The sequence below is a fragment of the Paramormyrops kingsleyae genome, chromosome 18 (genome assembly GCF_048594095.1).
Source record: "Paramormyrops kingsleyae isolate MSU_618 chromosome 18, PKINGS_0.4, whole genome shotgun sequence".
Lineage (NCBI taxonomy): Eukaryota > Metazoa > Chordata > Actinopteri > Osteoglossiformes > Mormyridae > Paramormyrops > Paramormyrops kingsleyae.
The window spans coordinates 20,181,217-20,204,655 of NC_132814.1; the positions used below are offsets into that span (position 1 = coordinate 20,181,217).

The following is a 23,439-nucleotide window of genomic DNA, read 5'->3' on the forward strand; positions in this document are numbered from 1 at the left end:
CTATTTGGTTCAGAAATATTGCAAATCAAAAGTTTGGAACAACTTGAAATACTCAAGTAAAGTACAAATCCGGAAAAAAAACAACTACTTAAGTACAGTATTGAACTATTTGTACTTTGTTACTTTACATCTCTGGAACAGAAATGTGGTCATTTTCACCAATGATCTGAGATGAAAACAGCAATTACACAGCGCTTTAAGTGAACATACTGTAACTTCCCTGAATCTGCCCTCTACTGCCCCCTGGAAAGTGTACTACAAATCCACCTTCCTTATGTTGGATACACACACATACACAAAGCCAAAATGCTGATATATATGCCAGCACAAATATATTCACGCATGCTGCCATAATTAAAAACACCCGTGCCCTAAGCTGATAGACACATGCAAGCACATAGTGGTTAGACAGACTTCAGGAGTCCTGGGGGTTCAAATTAGAGACATTCTGGTGGTAAGTGGTTTAAGATGGAATGGAAAAAGGAACATTCTGGAATGAATGCCACATGGAAAAAGGCAGGAGTGAAATAAAGGTTACTGTAATGTTGATGGTGAAGAGCACAAACAGCTCATTGTGCGTAATTATTTATTTATATGAAACTGCAGTGCACAGTTTGGGTGGAAGCCCGGGTCTCCATAACTGGCAGAAGCCTGAGTGTGTGTTAGTGAGAAGGATGATTCTGTGTGTGTGGGGGGGGGCATGGATATATTACATGGTGGGGACCAAATATCCCCACAATGTGATTAAAAAAAACCTGTTATTTTTATGTTGTGGGGACATTTTTTTTCAGTACCCACAAGTCTTCAGTTTTGCATTTTGTTTGGTTACTTATGGTTAACGTTAGGGGTGTGTGTGTGTGTGTGTGTGTGTGTGTGTGTGCTCTAGCGTTTAGCCGCCTCTCTCCTGGCCAGGTCTCTCAGATTGGCTCACCAGTCTCCAGCCCCTTCCGGACCTAAAGTGTCTTCCATCAGACCGTTTCTATTCTCTGGCTTTCCTGAGAAAAGTGTAGTTACACTCACTTTTCATACAGTCATTGTGAAAGTGCCATTGTGAGCAGGCAACTGGTACGGAGCTGATCATGGTGGCGAAAACGGCTCTTTCTCTATGTGTCACCAACTAACTGCCGGCACGGGCCATTCTCGCTTACTCACACCAGAGAAAAACAACATGCAGAGAAACGCAGGGAATTCGCTCCTCGCATCTGCTTGCCTGTGTATCTTCCCGTCTGTCATCCCTCGGCCCTGTGCTCTGCTTCCTGTCTTTACCTTCATTCTTCAGTCACCTTTATCTGTAGCATCAAGGGACAAGGGTCAGTTAAGACGCCATCATTGTGGGGACCCCAGCAAAGCTGCAGGCGGTTTGTCAATGAGAAACATGCATGTGGCCATTCCAGAGCCCCCACCTTTAAGGTATAAACTGGTTTATATTAATAAAAAGATTCCACCTTGCACCCCTTATCCAGTAGGGGGGGCCAACGAGTATAGACGTCCATTGGCTGGTAGGAGTGAACTGTGAGCCCGCTGTGTGGTGAAGGGTGCCATACTGGAGAGCAGGGAAGGGGGAGGAGTGTGGCCTTGCAGGGGGCGGGACTTGCACAGCAGTGGGGGAGATGGCGATTTGCAAATCAGACGCAGTGATTGCTGAAAACCATGTGTGCCGGTATTGAATAACCTCAGCATAAAGTCATGTGAGCGAAAAGAGCCACTGTGGGCGATGGCCAAGGCTGATAGTGCTGAGAGACGCTGCACAGATTAGTGCTTTTGTGACTAGCCTTTGATCACGATCCCTCACTTCAAATGGGCTCCATCTCACCGGCCAGGTCTCTGCAGCGCCCGCTCTGTCTTGGGTGTGAATCCCATCGAAGCCACGCGGCACGCCTGAGCTGTAGGCTGACGGCTCATGCATTTCAGCCTGCTGATAAGATCAGGTGCTTTTTAATGGTCAGGATCTGTCGCAGCCCCTCCCAGGATCACCTGGGATGATGGATGTGCCGGTGATGGAATGTGGTCTGTTTTGGGAGCGTGCAGACGGAGTCAGGGAGACGGTCACGCCTCGGCGACTGGGAGCTGGAGGCTGCTGGGAAAGCATGAGTTGCCCTCCAAGCGAGGCCAGGGGGGAGCCACACGCGGAGGGAGACAGAACTGGGGAACGTGGGAACTACCAGCAACAGGAATGGGAGCAAAAACACAGAGCTGAGGCTCTGTCACCTCTGCACTGTGACTCCAATTTACACACAAAGTAAGAAAACATGAGAGCCTGTTTATCCCAGAATACAGCCCTGCTTTCCTCTCTGTGCACACAGAGTGAGGGAGGGAGACAAGAGGAGAGGAGTAGGTATGGCTGAGGTAAAGGGGGGGGGGGGGAGAGAAGACGAGGAGACAGCAGAGAGGAAAGAAAACAGCAGGAAATGCAACGGGGGAAGTCGGCAAGGGGGATGGAAACGGCACGAAGCAGAAAAGAAGCTGTTTGCGTGTAATACAAGACAAGTGGAAGAGAAGGGGTTTGCTGATGGTAGGAAAAAGAGGCTGAATTATCGTGTGCGGAGAAAAACAACATGATTCGGGCCCCGGGATCAACGGGCGAGTAGAGCGAGAAAACCAGAGGAGGGACCAAGAGAAGCATGGAAGTAAGCGAGTAGGAGAGGGGCCAAGAGGAGTTTGGGGGAAAGTTAGGGATCCAGTGGGGGTTTCACAGAGAGTTCAGCCTGGGGAAGGAGGGATTCTGGGGGGGTCAGAACTGGGGGAGGGAGCGTGTGTGTTAAATATCGAAACCTACTGTACTGACTCTCCTGGCTTCATGGAAGAGACACCTACTGTGATATGAGTCCTGTTTCGATTAAAGAATGAATCCACATAAAATTATCACATAAAGGAAGAGAATCAGCCAAATTTAGATCAAACCTTTAATAATCTTTCATGAGATTGTATAAGAGGAACCACAGGTGTAGGTGTATCGGGGACATTTCAGGTGAAGCTGATTGGCTGATTAGTAATATGTGTATCTCAGTTGGTTTCACCTTACGACCCACAGATTTTGAAAATTTTCTGTATAATCCATAAAGCTTGGTGAGGTGGGGGTACTGATGGTTAAAGAACAACTTTCTGACATTAGAAAAAAAATGTAAAAAAAAATGTTTTTAAACTACATACCATGCAATGCGTTTGAAATGGTCCCATGAGTTATGAAACTGTGTTTTGTGCAGTTGGCATGTGATTTGGGGGGTGGAGTTATTGGTGCATCAAAATATTCACTTAGAGAATGACTACTTTAGAAATGTATAAAGGCTTCTGGTAAATATGCATTATAATGCAATAATATACAAAGCAGTTATTAAGCTGACAGACTTGCTGAATTTAGAAAGACTGATCAACACCTTTCCCCATCATTCATCCTCTGCAGGAGCTTTGACTCCTGCTCTCTGACTCTCTGCAGGAGCTCTGCCTCCCTCTCTCTGTGACTCTCTGCAGGAGTTTTGACTCTCTCATCTCTCCGTGACTCTCTGCAGGAGCTTTGACTCCTGCTCTCTGACTCTCTGCAGGACCTTTGACTCTCTCTCTCTCTCTCTCTGACTCTGACTCCCTCTGACTCTCTGCAGGGGGTCTGCCTCCCTCTCTCTGTGACTCTCTGCAGGAGCTTTGAACTGCATCTCTCTGTGACTCTCTACAGGAGCTCTGACTCCCTCTTTCTGACTCTCTGCAGGAGGTCTGCCTCCCTCTCTCTGTGACTCTGCAGGACCTTTGACTCTCTTCTCTCTGTGACTCTCTGCAGGAGGTCTGCCTCCCTCTGTCTGTGAAGCACTGTTGACGTGCAGCTTTAAATTCTGGCAGGAGGGCTGCTCTTTGTTTATGCCTGTGAATGTCTACATAATGCTATTAAATAAAATATATCAAGTTTATTGAAGAATTGACAAATTACCTTGAGTAAAGCCCATTTTTACACACTGATTCAGTGGGAATACCTGGAAAGGTAATACAGCTTCAAAATATATGGAAAAAGAAGAACTACAGGAAAGTTCATAAAGGGAAATGAAATGGAGGGTGGGTACATGAAAAGAAAAAAAACAAAAAGCAAAAGAAAATGAGAGAGGGCAGAGTGTTTATAGAAAGTCTTGCCAGAAGCACAGATTGACAGGAAATGGTGTCTTTGCTGGCGCTGCCGGGCTGTACCACCTTCACCCAGCTAATGGGGGGAGACATCTTCAGAACAGCTTCAGGACACTGGAGAGTCTGTCATGGGGAGGGGGGGGGGAGTGAAGGGATTCATAGGCTTTTTTTTTCTTCGAAAGCTGTGCTTCACACAAGGCTAATCGAATCCATGAAATTTTACATGTCATATGTGTGTGTGTGTGTGTGTGTGTGTGTATGCCTGTAAAATTTATATATGATCTCCGTAAGTAACATTTATATATGACCTCTTAACGACAGACCCAGAGAGGTACAACCCCCATTGTTCCGAGTTTTAGATACTCTCATTGCTAACACTGGTCCATGTCTGCAGACTTTTCTCTGGCAGTGACTGAAGCATAAAGGGGAATGTTCTGGGTGGTAAGCATGCATTAACCCCTCATGCGGTCCTGGTCGCACACGGTCATACTTGCTGTGTTTGCGACGCTCCTGCCAGTCTGCGCGCCTCCTCTGCGCATAGCCTGAACACGCCCTGTCCTGGGACCCTGTGGGTGCACTTTAATATGGTTATGATTAGTGCTGGGGGAGGGGACTCTCACAAGGAAATGGGCGGGGGTGCAGCGTGATGGATGGCTGGGAGGAGGCTGTTTGTTTGTCATTGTAATGGAGGATAAAGAAGAAAGATACGGAGAAACAGAGAAAGGGAGGCAAACTGAAGCTACTCCCGTGAGCACATGAACCCGCCCCGAGGCCACTCTCCACATCCCTGTCTCTCTCCCCCCTCTCTCTCTCTCTGTCTCCCCTCCGTCCCTGCCCTCTCCTCCCCCCCCCCTCCCCCCCCCCAGCAGTTGGTTTGCTCCGCAGTGTCGCGAGGCAGACAACGCTGTGATGAGCTGCTATTTAGGTCTGTTACAGCAGGCAGAAGGTAGCGTACCAGGAACAGCCGGCGGGCAGGGCTGAAGCGGCGCTCAGGCAGGGCTCAGGAGCGTGGGCAGGGCAGCGGAGGGCAGGCTGAGGCAAGGCTCAGGGAAGTGGGTAGTACAGCAGCTTGGGCAGCTCAGGGCAGTGGAGGGCAGTGAAGTAGAGGGTAAGGGCAGAACAGAACCAGTGCCAGGGGCTTAGCAGGCACACGGGCCGACGGAGTTGAGACGGGGTCTGGAGCACCAAGGAGAGCCGACAGCTTCAATTTTCGGCAGGGGGGCACTATGTTTGACTGCATGGAGACCCTGGGGATGGGGCATCGGCAGCTGTACGATGTCACTGACAGGGGTCCCTGTGTCCTGCGCAAGAGCGCCCCCTTCTTCCTGGGACTGGAGTCCTTCACCTGGACCGGCGCCGCCAGCGTTCCTTGTAAGTGGATCCGGTCCGCATAACCTCTGTGCAGTACTCAGGTGTACAGGATTCTGGGCCTGCAGGCTCTGGGGCCAAGACCAGGGCTGCTACATAGATACCAGTGTTCAGCAGTTAGTGTTCATGTGTTTGCTCATACCTTTGCTACAATTCCTCCTCAGTGCTCGGCAGTTAGTTTTCATGCATTTGTTTGTGCCTTTGCTGTAGCACCTCCTCAGTGTTCAGCAGTTAGTTTTCATGCATTTGCTCGTGCCTCTCTTACGACACCTCCTCAGTGTTCAGTAGTTAGTGTTCATGTGTTTGCTTGTGCCTCTGTTACAGTGCCTCCTCAGTGTTCAGCAGTTAGTGCTCGTGTGTTTGCTCGTACCTCTGCTATGACACCTCCTCAGTGTTCAGCAGTTTATGTTCATGCTTTTGTTCATGCCTCTGCTACGGCACCTCCTCAGTGTTCAGCAGTTAGTGCTCGTGTGTTTGCTCGTACCTCTGCTATGACACCTCCTCAGTGTTCAGCAGTTAGTGTTCATGCTTTTGCTCATGCCTCTGCTATGGCACCTCCTCAGTGTTCAGCAGTTAGTGTTCAGCAGTTTGCTACACGTTCTCTGGGGTCAGTAAATCAGTCGGAGTGTGCTTAGGAATGGCAGAGGCTCTCCACATTGGTGGGGGGCCCAGGCTGTACCCCTACCCCCACCTGCTTTCTCTCTTTCAATCTCTCTCTTATTTTGGTCCCCTCATTCATTTCTGGGACTCTGACTTCAGTGCTGGGGGTGTCTATGAGACTCTGTGAATTTGGGGATTGGGGGTCATCTTGGTGATCATCAGAATCCCAAAGCTACCGGACTACAGCTTTTCACATTTAAGATCCACGTTCCTCAATGCCTTTCACGTTAAAGTCCCTGGTTCCACGATGCCGGACCCCAGCCTTTCACGTTAAAGCCCCTGGTTCCACGATGCCGGACCCCAGCCTTCCACCGACTCTGTCTCTCTCTCTCACTCCAGCTCTATTTGTTGTACCTTCTGCTTTTTTGTTCCTTTTTTCCAGCCTGAAGTGGTCGTTTATCTTCATTAATCGTGAAGACACTGCCATTTCTGTGGCTGTCAGGCGCTCTGTGTCTGCCTTAATGAAGACAGATCTCCTGTCACACAGGGCTGACGGGCAAGCTGCAGGAATCCAGTCAGCTCGAGCTCGCAAGACACCATCTTCCCGGGATAACGAGATGGGATTTGTTTATTTAATCAATCAGGCCCCAGCAGCCTCTCTCTTTGTTTTCAAGGTACTCAGTCTCTCTGAAAGTTTTTTTGTTCTGGGAAATAAAGGAGATGGAAGTGTAGCTTCACTGTAGTGCCCTTAGGGAGGTCTGGTGTCAAGTTTCACCCTCTGATGGGGTGCTGTGTCTGCCCTCTCCCTGTATGGGGGTAGGGGGGCGGGGGTGGGCTGGGCCATGACTGTGTATGAACACAGCAGCGTCTCAGAGTGGCCAGGACTAGGGGGCAGTCTGCCTGCTCTCTCCCTGTACAGGGGGGGCCGTGACTGGCTATGTGCAGTTCTGACTGCTGCACTGTCTAAAGATTCTCTTGATTTTACTTTGCATCATAAATTGTGTTATGCCAGGATATTCTTCACAATTTGTTAAATAAGCTGTCAGTCCATCAGCTTTTGAGCTGCTTTCCTGGAGTTGACACTGACGGTTTCAGAGTAGTTTCTGGACCCGTCAGCTTATGTTTCTGAGTTTCCCAAGGTCAGATCTCGCAGGTCTGACATTTCAGACGCTGCCGTAATGTTCACTATTTCGTGTGTATTCACGATCACCATTTCAGATCAATACACACATGTGTGCTTTCCATTTGAACTGGGAACGCCTGAGTTCCTGCTCAGAATGTTCAGCTGGAGCCGCCCCTGAAGTTGGAGTTCTGACTCGGAAAGTCCAAGGGACCTCCACAACCCCGACCTCAGAATTCAAGATGGCTGCACCCATTATCAACAGAAGTGTAGTTATATACTGTGTTTTTAGCACTTATGTGTTATTTATCTCTAATTAAATCAGTCATACACACAGTAATGTCGGACATCCTTCTGTGTATATGTTGCTAAGGTGTTTGTATGCACACATATCGCATAATGCATTGTTATCAACTGGTATTGCTAACAATGGATAATAATGAACCTGGCTTGACCTGCCGTTGCTAAATGGCTCTCCGACTTCTTGCACTGGAATGCGGTTAACTCAGGTATGACGTCGTTTCCAGCTCCGACTTTCAGCTTCCGAGATAAATAGAATGCAGCATCAGCAGTCAGTCTGTGACAATCCCATCTGGTGTCACATTGCTGTCTGTGATGATCCCTGTTGTCAGGTTCCAGTCCACAGCTTCCTGTCTGTGATGATCCCTGTTGTGAGGTTCCAGTCCTCAGCTTCCTGTCTGTGATGATCCTTGTTGTCAGGTTCAAGTCCACAGCTTCCAGTCAGTGATGATCCCTGTTGTGAGGTTCCAGTCCTCAGCTTCCTGTCTGTGATGATCCCTCTCATCAGGTTCCAGTCCACAGCTTCCTGTCTGTGATGATCCCTGTTGTGAGGTTCCAGTCCTCAGCTTCCTGTCTGTGATGATCCTTATTGTCAGGTTCAAGTCCACAGCTTCCAGTCTGTGATGATCCCTGTTGTCAGGTTCCAGTCCTCAGCTTCCTGTCTGTGATGATCCTTGTTGTCAGATTCAAGTCCACAGCTTCCAGTCAGTGATGACCCCTGTTGTGAGGTTCCAGTCCTCAGTTTCCTGTCTGTGATGATCCCTCTCGTCAGGTTCCAGCACTCAGCTCCCTGTCTGTTGTGATACTGGGACGACATTGCCTGTTCGGGAGAATGTGTGTCTGAAAATGTTCTGGCCATGACCTCCCAAGCTTTCCATATCACAAAGAAAATTGGTGCTATCAATTATTCAGGAAGTAGCAGCATGAGTACATTAGTAGCATAATTATTTCCTCTTTATTAATTAAACCCCAATGTATTTATTGTTGCCAACACAAAGCAGCCTTATCGCCAGAGGAATAAAGCAGGTTCTTCCCTTGAGGAGTTCTGATAAGACACAGAGGCTTCTGTGCATAGCATTGATTTTTAGGATGGATTGTTAGTATTGTTAGTAGCTGTACTTACTTTGACACTATCATGGAGCCCAGACATGCTTCGGTGATGAATTGTACTGTGTGCTTTAAAAAGCTCAGGCTTGTCTAAATTACAGTCAGGAGAGACTGATGAGTGTGGCTGAAGTCACACACACACCGACACATACACACACACTCACAAACACAGACACACACTCTCACACAGACATGCACACCCACATATACAGATACACATACAGATACACACACTCATATACACAGACAAACATACAGACACACCCTCACAGACACACTTAAACACACACACACATACACATTGTGTTACTTAGTTGTGTCAATTTATTTTCTGTCCTTTAGTTTATTTCACTCTGATCTCTGTGTCAGTTTACTCTCTCTATGTCTGTCCTTTAGCTTATTTCACTCTGATCTCTGTGTCAGTTTACTCTCTCTCTCTGTCCTTTAGCTTATTTCACTCTGATCTCTGTGTCAGTTTACTCTCTCTCTCTCTGTCCTTTATCTTATTTCACTCTGATCTCTGTGTCAGTTTACTCTCTCTCTGTCCTTTAGCTTATTTCACTCTGATCTCTCTGTCAGTTTACGCTCTCTCTCTCTCTCTGTTCTTTAACTTACTTCATTTTGAAGTGTGAATTGTATGCAAGCTGGCGGCTGGCATTTCTGCTTTATTATGACAGCTCCTTGAATGGGAGGGTTTCGGGAAGGCAGTGTATGTTCTGCTGGAGACGCAGCTTTAGTTGTGGATGAATGGCAAAGAGCTTCATTCACAGCACCTTCTGCATCACTTGGCAGGCTGACACCTACTGGGGGGTGCCGGCACATATGACCTCGTCTCTGCAGCCCCCCCCCTGCCAATCCCTCACACAAAGCCTGCCGCACAGGGCACCGCTTACCGCCCCCCTCCCCCCCTCACTGGCAGGCCATCAGATCACTCCATGCCAACAACCACAAATCACACAAACGACATGAAGTGTGAGATAGCAGCAGATGAAATGAGGGTCTTTTAATGACCATCGTTTTGGTGACAGTGACAGTGGCTTTATCCTCAGTGCGGTAAAATGACACCCATCTGTACTGCCATCACTGCAGAGTGTTTCGCTCTACTCTGCCACCACAGTGATTTACTCTACCTCATCCCTATAGAGTGACATACTCTACTTTACTCTGCCACCACAGTGATTTACTCTACCTCATCCCTATAGAGTGACATACTCTACTTTACTCTGCCACCACAGTGATTTACTCTACCTCATCCCTATAGAGTGACATACTCTACTTTACTCTGCCACCACAGTGATTTACTCTACTTCATCCCTATAGAGTGACATACTCTACTTTACTCTGTCACCACAGTGATTTACTCTACCTCATCCCTATAGAGTGACATACTCTACTTTACTCTGTCACCACAGTGATTTACTCTACCTCATCCCTACAGAGTGACTTACTCTACTTTACTCTGTCACCACAGTGATTTACTCTACCTCATCCCTACAGAGTGACTTACTCTACTTTACTCTGCCACCACAGTGATTTACTCTACTTCATCCCTATAGAGTGACATACTCTACTTTACTCTGTCACCACAGTGATTTACTCTACCTCATCCCTATAGAGTGACTTACCCTACTTTACTCTGCCACCACAGTGATTTACTCTACCTCATCCCTATAGAGTGACATACTCTACTTTACTCTGCCACCACAGTGATTTACTCTACCTCATCCCTATAGAGTGACATACTCTACTTTACTCTGCCACCACAGTGATTTACTCTACTTCATCCCTATAGAGTGACATACTCTACTTTACTCTGTCACCACAGTGATTTACTCTACCTCATCCCTATAGAGTGACATACTCTACTTTACTCTGTCACCACAGTGATTTACTCTACCTCATCCCTATAGAGTGACATACTCTACTTTACTCTGTCACCACAGTGATTTACTCTACCTCATCCCTATAGAGTGACATACTCTACTTTACTCTGTCACCACAGTGATTTACTCTACCTCATCCCTATAGAGTGACATACTCTACTTTACTCTGTCACCACAGTGATTTACTCTACCTCATCCCTATAGAGTGACATACTCTACTTTACTCTGTCACCACAGTGATTTACTCTACCTCATCCCTATAGAGTGACATACTCTACTTTACTCTGTCACCACAGTGATTTACTCTACCTCATCCCTATAGAGTGACATACTCTACTTTACTCTGTCACCACAGTGATTTACTCTACCTCATCCCTATAGAGTGACATACTCTACTTTACTCTGCCACCACAGTGATTTACTCTACCTCATCCCTACAGAGTGACTTACTCTACTTTACTCTGCCACCACAGTGATTTACTCTACCTCATCCCTATAGAGTGACATACTCTACTTTACTCTGTCACCACAGTGATTTACTCTACCTCATCCCTATAGAGTGACTTACTCTACTTTACTCTGTCACCACAGTGATTTACTCTACCTCATCCCTATAGAGTGACATACTCTACTTTACTCTGTCACCACAGTGATTTACTCTACCTCATCCCTATAGAGTGACTTACTCTACTTTACTCTGTCACCACAGTGATTTACTCTACCTCATCCCTATAGAGTGACATACTCTACTTTACTCTGCCACCACAGTGATTTACTCTACCTCATCCCTACAGAGTGACTTACTCTACTTTACTCTGTCACCACAGTGATTTACTCTACCTCATCCCTATAGAGTGACATACTCTACTTTACTCTGTCACCACAGTGATTTACTCTACCTCATCCCTATAGAGTGACTTACTCTACTTTACTCTGTCACCACAGTGATTTACTCTACCTCATCCCTACAGAGTGACTTACTCTACTTTACTCTGCCACCACAGTGATTTACTCTACCTCATCCCTATAGAGTGACTTACTCTACTTTACTCTGCCACCACAGTGATTTACTCTACCTCATCCCTACAGAGTGACTTACTCTACTTTACTCTGTCACCACAGTGATTTACTCTACCTCATCCCTATAGAGTGACATACTCTACTTTACTCTGTCACCACAGTGATTTACTCTACCTCATCCCTACAGAGTGACTTACTCTACTTTACTCTGTCACCACAGTGATTTACTCTACCTCATCCCTATAGAGTGACATACTCTACTTTACTCTGCCACCACAGTGATTTACTCTACCTCATCCCTATAGAGTGACATACTCTACTTTACTCTGTCACCACAGTGATTTACTCTACCTCATCCCTATAGAGTGACATACTCTACTTTACTCTGTCACCACAGTGATTTACTCTACCTCATCCCTACAGAGTGACTTACTCTACTTTACTCTGCCACCACAGTGATTTACTCTACCTCATCCCTACAGAGTGACTTACTCTACTTTACTCTGTCACTGCAGAGTGATTTACACTACTTTACTCCATTGCCACAGAGTGTTTTACTGAACTCTACCACCACTCAGTGTTTTGCTCTACTTTACTCCGTCTCTACAGAGTGATTTACTCTATGCCATCACCACAGAGTGTTTGACAATATTTTACTCTGTCATTGCAGAGTATTTTACTTTACTTTACCATGTGCAACCAACCGGAGCTGGGAACGATGAAAATGAAGTGTCGGCTTTTCCATTCCACACCTCCTGTTTCCTGCATATTGCTTAAATGTCTGGAGGTGACAGGGAGAGAGCAGCCATGGGGCAGGAAGAGACACAGGGCTCCTTTCAGCACTGGTGCTCCAGCGCTGAGGGGTGGCATGTTGCTTTGAGGCAGGTTAGCATCGCAGCATACGGCTCGCGGGCCTGGGGAGGGCGGCTGTAGGGCCGCGCGGCAGGATGCTGGACCACGCTGGCAATGGCATTTGGGTCCCAGCATGTACCGGCTGGTTGGCCATGCGGATAAAGCTCACTCAGGCTCAGATGGAGAGCTATACTGGTGAGTGTCATTACAGGGACACACTGAGACCTGCTCTCTGTGTCATTACAGGAACACACTGAGACCTGCCCTCTGTCATTCCAGGAGCACACTGAGACCTGCTCTCTGTGTCATTACAGGGACACACTGAGACCTGCTCTCTGTGTCATTACAGGGACACACTGAGACCTGCTCTCTGTGTCATTACAGCGACACACTGAGACCTGCTCTCTGTGTCATTACAGCGACACACTGAGACCTGCCCTCTGTCATTCCAGGAGCACACTGAGACCTGCTCTCTGTCATTCCAGGAGCACACTGAGACCTGCTCTCTGTCATTCCAGGAGCACACTGAGACCTGCTCTCTGTGTCATTACAGGAACACACTGAGACCTGCTCTCTGTCATTCCAGGAGCACACTGAGACCTGCCCTCTGTGTCATTCCAGGAGCACACTGAGACCTGCTCTCTGTGTCATTACAGCGACACACTGAGACCAGCTCTCTGTGTCATTACAGGGACACACTCATATTTCCTCAGATACTGATTATATTTAGGCAGCCTATAGCTAAAAACTTTATCACACAACTGGATATTTTTCTTGCAGAACTGCAGGTTGAGCAATCGGCTCACAGACATCAAGCCGTCTGGTAACCAGACTTGTCATCATCAGGGTTTTAGTCACATTTTGATTACAAAACAGCAGCTTGCAGGGTGTCAGACATAACAGGCTGTATGGGAGCCTTTTACAGCAACGCTGAGCTTCTGGCTGTTGTCATTTTACGGCTGTGTGAAATCCTGCTTTGTCTTACAGCCGGTCATTGCCAGGCATCGGGCCAAATGCTGGCTCAGTCTCAGTCTCGTTGGAAGCATAAATAAATATTGGGCTTTATGAGGAGGTGGCAGCCTGCTTTTATTGATCATTATTATCACAGACACACACACTCGCATACTCACACACTCACAAACTGCAGTCTTTGGGATTGTTTACAAAGGCACATGGTGAGACTGTTTCCTGTGGGGTCACTTGGGGGAAGTCAAAGCCACCCATTGTAACCTTCCCAGCAGGCCTGCACATTCATATCCAGCTTTGTGGAAGTGAAATCCAGCATCCTGTCAGCATTTTAGATACAATCAGGTACTTTACTCCCCCAGTGTCTACCCATTCATGTTCCGAACACTTATCCTGAACTGAGGGAACCAGGCTGAAATATGGGCTTGGACTGGGGGAACTGGGCCTGATGGACTGAAATATGGGCCTGGACTGGGGGAACTGGGCCTGATGGACTGAAATATGGGCCGGGACTGGGGGAACTGGGCCTGAAGGTCTGAAATACGGGCCTGGACTGGGAGAACTGGGTCTGATGGACTGAAAGATGGGCCTGGATTGGGGGAACTGGGCCTGAAGGCCTGAAATACGGGCCTGGACTGGGGGAACTGGGCCTGAAGGCCTGAAATACGGGCCTGGACTGGGGGAACTGGGCCTGAAGGCCTGAAATACGGGTCTGGACTGGGGGAACTGGGCCTGATGGACTGAAAGATGGGCCTGGACTGAGGGAACCAGGGGTGAATGGATGAGGGAGATGGAGGGGGAGGATGGATGCCAAAAGAGGAAGTGTAGCCCACGAGAGGGACAGGCAGGGGGGGTTGGATCCAACACACTGCAGTGACGTGATTCCCAGGCGTCCGGCCGCCCTGCACAAGCCGCTGACCCTGGCTCCACTCACCACCTTCCCCCTCCGCTGTGCTACATCGTGGGCCTGCTGCGCGGCCTCCTGTTCGGCGGGGGGGGTGGGGGTCCATGCCCAGCCAGGGCCGGGCCCGCGCGCCGCTCAGTCTGTCGGTCTTGCTGTTCCCAAAAGCTGCACGATCTGTTCCCCCTTCTGGCGTCGCCCCACCGCAGCTCCTCCCAGCAGGGCCCCCCTGCATGGTCACGTGGTCTTAAATGCCCCCCCCCATATTAACACCGCAAGTTTCAGAATGAAAGGCTGGGCACTTTAAATATTCTTAGACACTACACTCAGTGTAACCCCAGAGACAAAAACGGTACTTTTATCATGATATAGTACATTTTCTTGTTATTTATTCAAATTTCTGATCAGATACGTCCTTGAATGAAAATTCAGATGCTTTTATTTTGTCATGTCGCAGCCAAACATATTTAAAATGCCTTTTTCCTGCCTGCAGATGTACACAAAAACACAAACCATCACAGACACACCCAGATGCTGTCTTTCTGCATACAGAGTCATGCAGGCCGGGCTACACCTCCACTCGGAAGAAATACTGCTGTAGTGGGATCCGTCAGAGCCAGAATGTCATAGGCAGATCTATCAGAGCTGGCGTGTTGCACCGGTATCCATCACAGTCGGTGTGCCGCAGGGAGATCCATCAGAACTGGCATGTCATAACAGGGTCTTTCAGAGTCAGCGCATTGTAGCGGGATCTGTCAAATTCAATGTGTCACAACGAGATCCATTAGAGCTGGCATGTCATAGTGGGATCCATCAGATTCAGTGCTTCGCAGCGAGATCCATCAAAGCTTGCATGTCGTAACAGGATTGGTCAGATTTGGTGTGTCGTAGCGAGATCCGTCAGATCCAGCATGTCATAGTGGGATCCGTCAGATCCAGCATGTCATAGTGGGATCCATCCACCCAGTCCCTATCAAAGGTATTCCAGGGTCTCTTTGCAGATGCGGTCTGTCTATGTTTGCATGTGCAGATTTTTCAGGTTGTTCCTCTTGATACATTAAATCATTTTTGTGATTTACACTCTGTAAATTCAGGCCATTAATATTTGCCCTCTTTGGCTGCCTGTCCTTTGCCTCATGTTGCTTTTCATACTCACATCTCAAAGCGCTGATAGTCAGACCTCTGCTACAGCCGACACGCGTCCTGATGACCTGGGCTGAATTTCCGTGCCATGCTCATGCACATCATGCCTCTTGTGGGGAAAAATCCCCTTTGAAAATACACCCCCCCCCCCTCAGCATCTCCCTAAATAAACCCTAACCCATAAATACACATGCAAATGAACAATAGCACAATCAAATATCTGGAATTTATATTCTCCCAATAAAATAATATTTTGTTGGATGGACATCATTTACACATAATTTAAAAAGATTTCTAAAGAGTACTGTATATGCAGTATACATTCATGCATTGTTCAAATACATATATAAACACATGTGTACAGATTGAGTTTGGCAAACACCCTGCCTCTCAGGGCCGTCTCAGCCTGTCAGTCTATCATCGGCCAGCTAAAAGCTCTCAGGCTGGGCAATACCATGAAATCGAGCCCCAGGCCTGATAAGGCCTTGTTTACTAAACAGAGTAAAAGGCAGGAGGTGGGGGTAGATTTATTCTCTCTTTCAGTGGGTGGGTATAGCGCTGAATGATGTTCAGATGGGTATGTGAATGCAGTGAGGGGTCAAACCCAGCACCTGGTTCAGGTTGCTGACAGAAGCTGGTCGCTTGTTTCGCTCTCCTTTGTTCCTTTCTCTCCTTATCTCTCCGCTGCCCCGAGGCTGACATTTCGTTCCTTTAGGAGGCCAGTCAGCATTTTGCCGAGAGCTTCCTGCCCTGCGCCTCTCGTGAGTCGTTACTGCAACATCAGTCAGCATCGAGAGGTCTCTGTCACGCCAGGACACTTAGAGAAATGTTGGGCGCCTTCGTCCTTTAATTTGTGTGAGCTTTGTCATGTTAATCTGACCGAGGCTCAAGATCAGCCCTGAACCGTCTCACATGTGGCCGATTTAAGCTTCTCACCACGTGTGTCTCCACACAGCTGTGGTGCCTCAGTGAGGATCCTGGAGCCCATTGAGCCTGAGAGATATAAGGTGTCAAATAAAGTCATGTCCATGAATGAAGGCTTAGCTGGGGGTCTGATGCACCGGGACTCAGCGATAACGTTTCAGCCTGGAATGGGACCTTTGTCCTTGACTTTCCCTCGCTCCTTGTTTTATGAAGGTCTCCTCTGCGTGCCCTTTGACGTCTCCTTGCCCTTGTTAAATGCTGAGCGGGTGTTTTGGCGGAGCCCTGGTGTCACCATTGGGTGTGACAGGTTGACTCCTGCAGCCCTGTCCTTCCCATTGAAGGGGTGACACAGTTGAAGTTTGGCTTTTGGGGCCTCCTGGTTTTCTGTTTTATGATTGGGAGGGGGGTGGGTGTTCTTATAGAATGGGCCTGCAGCTGCTGGTGTGAATAGCTGCCCAAGGTGACCAGGTCCCAATAAAGCGCCCCCCAACCAGATGAGGGCCCCCTTCCCAGCCATGGGACCGGTTTTATAGGCCGACTTACGAGCCCGGGCCCCTATTAAAACCTGGCAGGGCCACGCTGAGGAATTTAGGGCCAGGAAGCAGGAGGAAAATGGGTTTATGTGTCAGAGGGTGTAGGGCATGAGGGCAGAGGCTGGACGGGGTGATCGGGAGGTGAAAGATAAAGGGAGTTGTGTGCATGTGGTAAGTGTGTGAGAATGTGTTTGTGTGTGTGAGAGTGTCTATGTGTGTGTGTGTATGTGTGTGAGAGTGTGTGTGTATGTGTATGAGAGTGTGTGTGTATGGGTGAGTGTGTGTGTATGTGTGTGAGAGTGTGTGTGTATGTGTGTGACAGTGTGTGTGTGTGTGTGTATGGGTGAGTGTGTGTAAGTGTGAGTGTGTGAGAGTGTGTTAGTGTGTGAAAATGTGTGTGTCTGTGTGTATGGGTGAATGTGTGTGTGTGTATGGGTGAATGTGTGTGTGTGTGTCCATAATGTGATGAATGCCCGTTTTTTTCCCTTATAATGAAGATAAGGAAATAAAACAGAAAACCAGGAGGCTCCAAAAGCCCACATAAGGAAAAACTCAATTTCATAAAAAATTTGTGACTGCAATGAAAAAACTAAAAATGCAAAAACTCTTGTATTTTGCTTGGTTATTTATTGTTATGGTTAGGGCTGGGTAGGGGTTAAGGTTGTCATGGTTAGCATTAGCATTTTTCCCATAGAAATGAATGAGTGGTCCCCATGAAGATGGGTGGGTGGGAGGGTGTATATGGGTGAGTGTGTGTGTGTGTGTGTGTGTATGTGTGGGTGGGTGGGTGGGAGGGTGAGTGGCCCAGTCTATATCCCTGTCAGTACTTAGCAGATACGATAACTGGCTCATACCTTCACACAGCCCTAAGCCTGTTCATGTTATTCCCATTAAGTCCTTCTCTTTGAGGGGCCAGCAGAACATTTGCTGGGTCTTAAGTGAGCGACCATTAGGCCTCCACCCAAAGCCAGCATCCTACAGCCTTTACTGCCTCAGGCTGCTGTTGTTTCTCCCCCTCCTTCTGTTACGTCAAGTTCTTTGTAATCCATCCATCCATCCATCCATCCATCCAGCTGTACATCTTCCAAACGCTTATCTACTGCTGAGTCACGGGGGCGTCTCTTTAATCATCATTTCCAACCTTCATTCAGAAAATCACATTTTGTTGTTTATCTGTCTCTATCACAGGCTGTGCATTGCTCTGTCTGTCACTCCTGCTTTTACCGCAGTGTCCCTGCCGATCTCTCCTGCACTGTCTCTACATCATTCTTAAGTAATCTACACTAATCCAGCGCCCATATCGCCCTGCTGCTCAGATATCTGACATGTGTACTGCCTCTCTTTAAGGAGCTCACACACACACACACACACACACAGGTTTGACGATCGCTGTCTCTCTCTCTGCCTGATGCAGCGGTGGAAACTCAGAGCTCCAGCTCTGAGGAGATGGTCCCCAGTTCGCCTTCGCCCCCTCCTCCGCCGCGTATTTACAAGCCCTGCTTCGTGTGCCAGGACAAGTCCTCAGGGTACCACTACGGCGTGAGCTCCTGCGAGGGCTGCAAGGTGAGGCGCGGGGATGCTAACACACAGGCTGCCACATACAGAGGCACTCCAAGCCAACAGAGAGAGGTGTCAGGATGATACTGAAAGGGAAAGGAACAGAGGTCAAGCAGAGGAGACATATTAACATTTAATCTGTTAAGATAGAAGCAAAGGGAGCAGATCACAGCAGCAGCAAGCAGGGACAGCTTTGCTGGAGTCTCACATGCGATTAAAGCAAATGTAAGATATAAGCGAATAGCACGCAGTGCCCCCTGCTGCTTGAATGTGGGCACTCACCCCTGTGCTGCATTCCTTCTGGTCCAGGGCTTCTTCCGGCGCAGCATCCAGAAGAGCATGGTGTACACCTGCCACCGCGACAAGAACTGCCAGATCAACAAGGTGACCCGCAACCGGTGCCAGTACTGCCGGCTGCAGAAGTGCTTCGAGGTCGGCATGTCCAAGGAAGGTGAGGGCAACACTGCCGCTTCAGCGCCCCCGTCATGTGACCAGCACTCAGCCTATTACAGCACAGCATTCATTCAGTATATGACTGTATATGACTGCACAGCGTATCCCTGGGATACAGGCTGTCTCTCACTTCCTTAAAGGGATCTCCTACTTTTGGTGCTGCCATCCATGTTTTAATATGTCTGGCAGTTGAAACTGCATTGAAGCATTTATTTCTGAGTCTGACAAAATGGGGGAGGCAGGGTATGTAGGCAGAGTGAGGCAGAGCTATGAAAGGCAGGCTGAGGTGGAGCTTGGAGGCAGGATGGGACAGGGTTTGAAAACAGAATGAGGCAGGGTTTGGAGGCGAGTTTGGTTAGGGATTTTGAGGCAGAGGAAGGTAGTGTCTCAGAGGGATTTGGCTTGATAAATGATCATAAAATTGCTTTCTCACGAAAGACTGAGATACTTGTTTACTTGGATATACTGTTTAATTACAGTATATCCACAATTCTGCAATGTGACTTTGGGGTGGATTTGTACTGTCAGTCTGTGGACTACACTCGGTGTATTTGATCATCCCCATCATTCTGTCGTCACGTACCTACTTTCTGGGATGTTGCCATCGTTACTGGGCTTTTCCACTGCGTGTGGACCTCAGGTGCTGTACAGCCCAGCCAACCTTCTCCATGAGAAGCCTGCAGCTGTTAGCCCCCCAGTGGCCAGCCTCTGACATTACAGCTGTCTTCTGAGTTCTTGTGTGAAAGCGTGTGCGTTTTCACGAGGTCACATTGTGCCTCTGCTATAACTGGATATCCTGAGAGGAAGGAAGGCTGGGTGGGCTGGGGAGGATGGTGACTTTGGGACATTTTCTCTCATTGACAGACTGGATCCAGTGGGGATGAGAAAAGTAAGAGATATATTATGGTATATTATGTGTATGTGGCGCCAGAAGTTAACTGCATGACACAAAGATGAAGACAAGCAATGGCAGCATCACAGACATGATCTGCTTATAGTGTAGCAAAATATGCTAATCATTGGTATTGTGTTATTTTCATACCAGGAGAGCCTAACAAAAGAGATCAAACCACAATGCATCCATTCCTCTCTTTCTGTTTACCTTAAAAAGAGTGTGTATGATTTGTGAAGCATCTGATTAAAAGTTTTAATGCATTTTGCATTTACCTCCACACCTTACCTCATGGAATTGCCCCTCATCTTCTGCTTCGCCTGCCCTCCTCCAGCGGTGCGCAATGACCGCAACAAGAAGAAGAAGGAGGTGAAAGAGGAGGTGGTGGTGCCGGAGAGCTATGAGCTGAGTGGAGAGCTGGAGGAGCTGGTCAACAAAGTGAGCAAGGCCCACCAGGAGACGTTCCCGTCGCTATGCCAGCTCGGCAAATACACCACCGTGAGTGTCTTCCTCATCGGGGATGTTCCATGGGGTGTCTTCCTCATCGGGGATGTTCCATGGGGTGTCTTCCTCATCGGGGATTTTCCATGGGGTGTCTTCCTCATCGGGGATGTTCCATGTGGTGTCTTCCTCATCGGGGATGTTCCATGGGGTGTCTTCCTCATCGGGGATGCTCCATGAGGTGTCTTCCTCATCGGGGATTTTCCATGGGGTGTCTTCCTCATCGGGGATGTTCCATGGGGTGTCTTCCTCATCGGGGATGTTCCATGGGGTGTCTTCCTCATCGGGGATGTTCCATGAGGTGTCTTCCTCATCGGGGATTTTCCATGGGGTGTCTTCCTCATCAGGGATTTTCCATGGGGTGTCTTCCTCATTGGGGATGTTCCATGAGGTATCTTCCTCATCGGAGAACAGCCATGAGCTGTCTTCCTTCAGGGATTAGCCCTGAGGCATCAAATTTGAAGACTCTCTTCTTTTCTTCTCTGTCTCCCTTCCACCACCCCCCTCGTTGTTCTTGTTGCCCCCTGGGTTTCCTCTACCCAAGAATTCCAGCTCAGACCATCGGGTGCAACTGGACTTGGGCCTCTGGGATAAGTTCAGTGAGCTCTCCACCAAGTGCATCATCAAGATCGTGGAGTTTGCCAAGCGCCTGCCTGGATTCACCTCGCTCACCATCGCTGATCAGATCACTCTGCTCAAGTCGGCCTGTCTGGATATCTTGGTAATTGCCTCTTGTACTCTGATGCGTTTCAACAGTTTCCTTGACCATTTCTATTGAGCAAAGCTGAAGTTGCTTCACCAAGCCAAATAATGGCCGGGTCAGACTTCATGGTTTGAGTTACAAAACACAAGGATTAGGTGAAACGATTTTTGAATATAATTCATAAACATTTGTAAGAAATGGAGTTTTGTGTCTGACACTACGGTCAGGGGTGTTGGAACCAGGGGGGGCCGAGGGAACATGTACCCCCCAATATTTAATTTGGCTTCCTATCAGTCTACACCATGGACTGTGGTCAGAATATATGTGCACTCAAAATAAGTTACACATGGGATATGTCCCAGAAAAAAGTCACGAGTGAGTTACAAATTGTTTTGAAGCCTAAAGTGTTACTGAGGATTCACATTCAGAGTATGAAGTAGAATTCCGTTACTCCAGAGTCACATTTGGAGGATGAAACAGAGTATTATTATTACAGGGTTGCATGTCGGCTATGAACCAGACACACATATTGAGACATGTTCATATACATACATACCATGAAATAGGGACCTAGCTTCAGCTAAGACAGTACTGACACCTAGTGGACTGGTCTGTTGTTGCCTATGGGTGCGTCATCCAAACTAAATTTTTATTCAAAATAAACACAAGACAGTGCAATCGCTGTCTTTCTACTAGTGATTGGGGAATCATGTTGGGTTTTGACTTTATTCCACTCCCTGTTGCTTACTTTCCTGTTGGTTACTCCCATTGGTGATTGGTGGTGCAGGACTTTCCTCCCCATTGTGAGTTTCACTGCTTTCTACGCACCAGATTGTTCTATTACTGACCAGTATGGTAGACTGCTAACTGCATACAGCACAAACTGGTCACAGCAGCAGTAGGCAACCCTGATCCTGGAGTGCTGGTATCTAGCAGGCTTTCTATCCTACCTGATGAGTTACAATCTGCCTGAGATCAGATGTGGTTCATCAGAGACCAGTGGCCTGTACTACGAAGCGGGGTTACTGGCTTATCGGGGTAACTTGTCGAACTTAAGGTATCACAATTTAAATGGACTTCATATTCGTTCACTTACATTTTGCCCAGACTACCTTAAATCTGACGAGTTACCCCGATAAGCCAGTAACCCCGCTTCGTAGTACAGACCCCAGGTAGGATGGAAAACCTGCTGCATACTGGCTCTCCAGGATTAGGGTTGCCTACCCTTGGTTCACAGGCTCTTTTCATGTTACTTCCTTCTCTGTTTATCATTATTTAGCTTACACATGATTCACACCATGCTCTCTGTCACCCCCTGTTGTTGGTCTGCAGATGCTACGGATCTGCACCCGATACACACCGGAACAGGATACCATGACCTTTTCAGATGGGCTGACCCTGAACCGCACCCAGATGCATAATGCTGGATTTGGGCCGCTCACCGACCTGGTGTTTGCTTTCGCCGGCCAGCTCCTCCCCCTGGAGATGGATGACACAGAGACGGGTCTGCTCAGCGCCATCTGCCTCATCTGTGGAGGTACTGCAGTGAATTCCCCACTGCACCAGTGAACCACAGACCGGCTCCAGTTGGTCTAGATGCAATTATGATTCAGCTCCCAATTTTATGATTAAAAAAAAACCATTTTATACTCTGATACTAGGTGTATATTTGTAAAATTGTTTCCTGATTGGCTGCAATTTCCCTCATTATATTCGCAACATTGGCTTTTCCTCCTTGTATTTTAAGTGACTGATTTTAACAGTACATGTGATTGGCTGTCATTTTTCTGTCGACCTTTTAACCGACTGACTATAACCGCATGTGTGATTGGCTATTATTGTCCTCTCTGTACTATGTGACTGATTGAATACACCGTGGTAGTGATTATCACACCTGTTTTGCACGCAGAATGTTCTGAGTTTGAACTCCAGTGGAACCGGTAGCGTCATAAATCCTTGAATCGTTAAGAGAAAGAGCGATTAATTTTGCTGCAGGTTGCAGTGTGACTATATAGCTTGCATGTGACAAATGAAACCCTTGAAATGGTGTATGTGATTGGCTGATATTTTTGCCCAGACCGCATGGATCTGGAGGAACCGCAGCGCGTGGACAAGCTACAGGAGCCGCTGTTGGAAGCTCTGAAGATCTATGCCCGGCGCCGGCGCCCCAACAAGCCGCACATGTTCCCACGGATGCTGATGAAGATCACAGACCTCCGTGGTATCAGCACTAAGGGTGAGTACAGCCTGCTGAGCCAAGATCTTCTGCTTCCTGTAGCCATCATTCAACTGCACAAGGAGGCGGCCTGGTCCATCTTCCTCCAGGTTCCTCAGGTTCCCCTTGACACGTTCCATGTCGCCATGACTGAGTCTGGCCAGCTTGTTTCTGGCCTCCCCTTGGCTGCTTAACTTTTTAATTTCCTGAGCATTACAGTCTCCTGTGTCTTCCAATATATGCCTAAATAATTTTACAGCGATGATCTTGCATGACTCACAGGGTGTGAGGCAGTTA

At 47.9% G+C, this 23,439-nt stretch overlaps 1 protein-coding gene across 4 annotated transcripts in view; it reads left to right on the forward strand.

Moving 5' to 3' along the window:
• Window positions 1–23,439, forward strand: part of rarga (retinoic acid receptor gamma a) — a 42,016-nt gene that overhangs the window by 15,713 nt on the left and 2,864 nt on the right. For 2 of the 4 annotated variants that reach the window (XM_023798831.2, XM_023798830.2), the window contains 6 exons: window positions 18,236–18,384; window positions 18,688–18,829; window positions 20,058–20,221; window positions 20,769–20,945; window positions 22,260–22,464; window positions 23,005–23,163. In XM_023798831.2, the coding sequence (XP_023654599.2) occupies window positions 18,236–18,384; window positions 18,688–18,829; window positions 20,058–20,221; window positions 20,769–20,945; window positions 22,260–22,464; window positions 23,005–23,163 (996 nt within the window). Of the gene's footprint in view, window positions 1–2,394; window positions 2,628–5,001; window positions 5,476–18,235; window positions 18,385–18,687; window positions 18,830–20,057; window positions 20,222–20,768; window positions 20,946–22,259; window positions 22,465–23,004; window positions 23,164–23,439 lie in introns of those variants that run through there. The other 2 variants (XM_023798833.2, XM_023798832.2) reach the window with 2 other exon arrangements.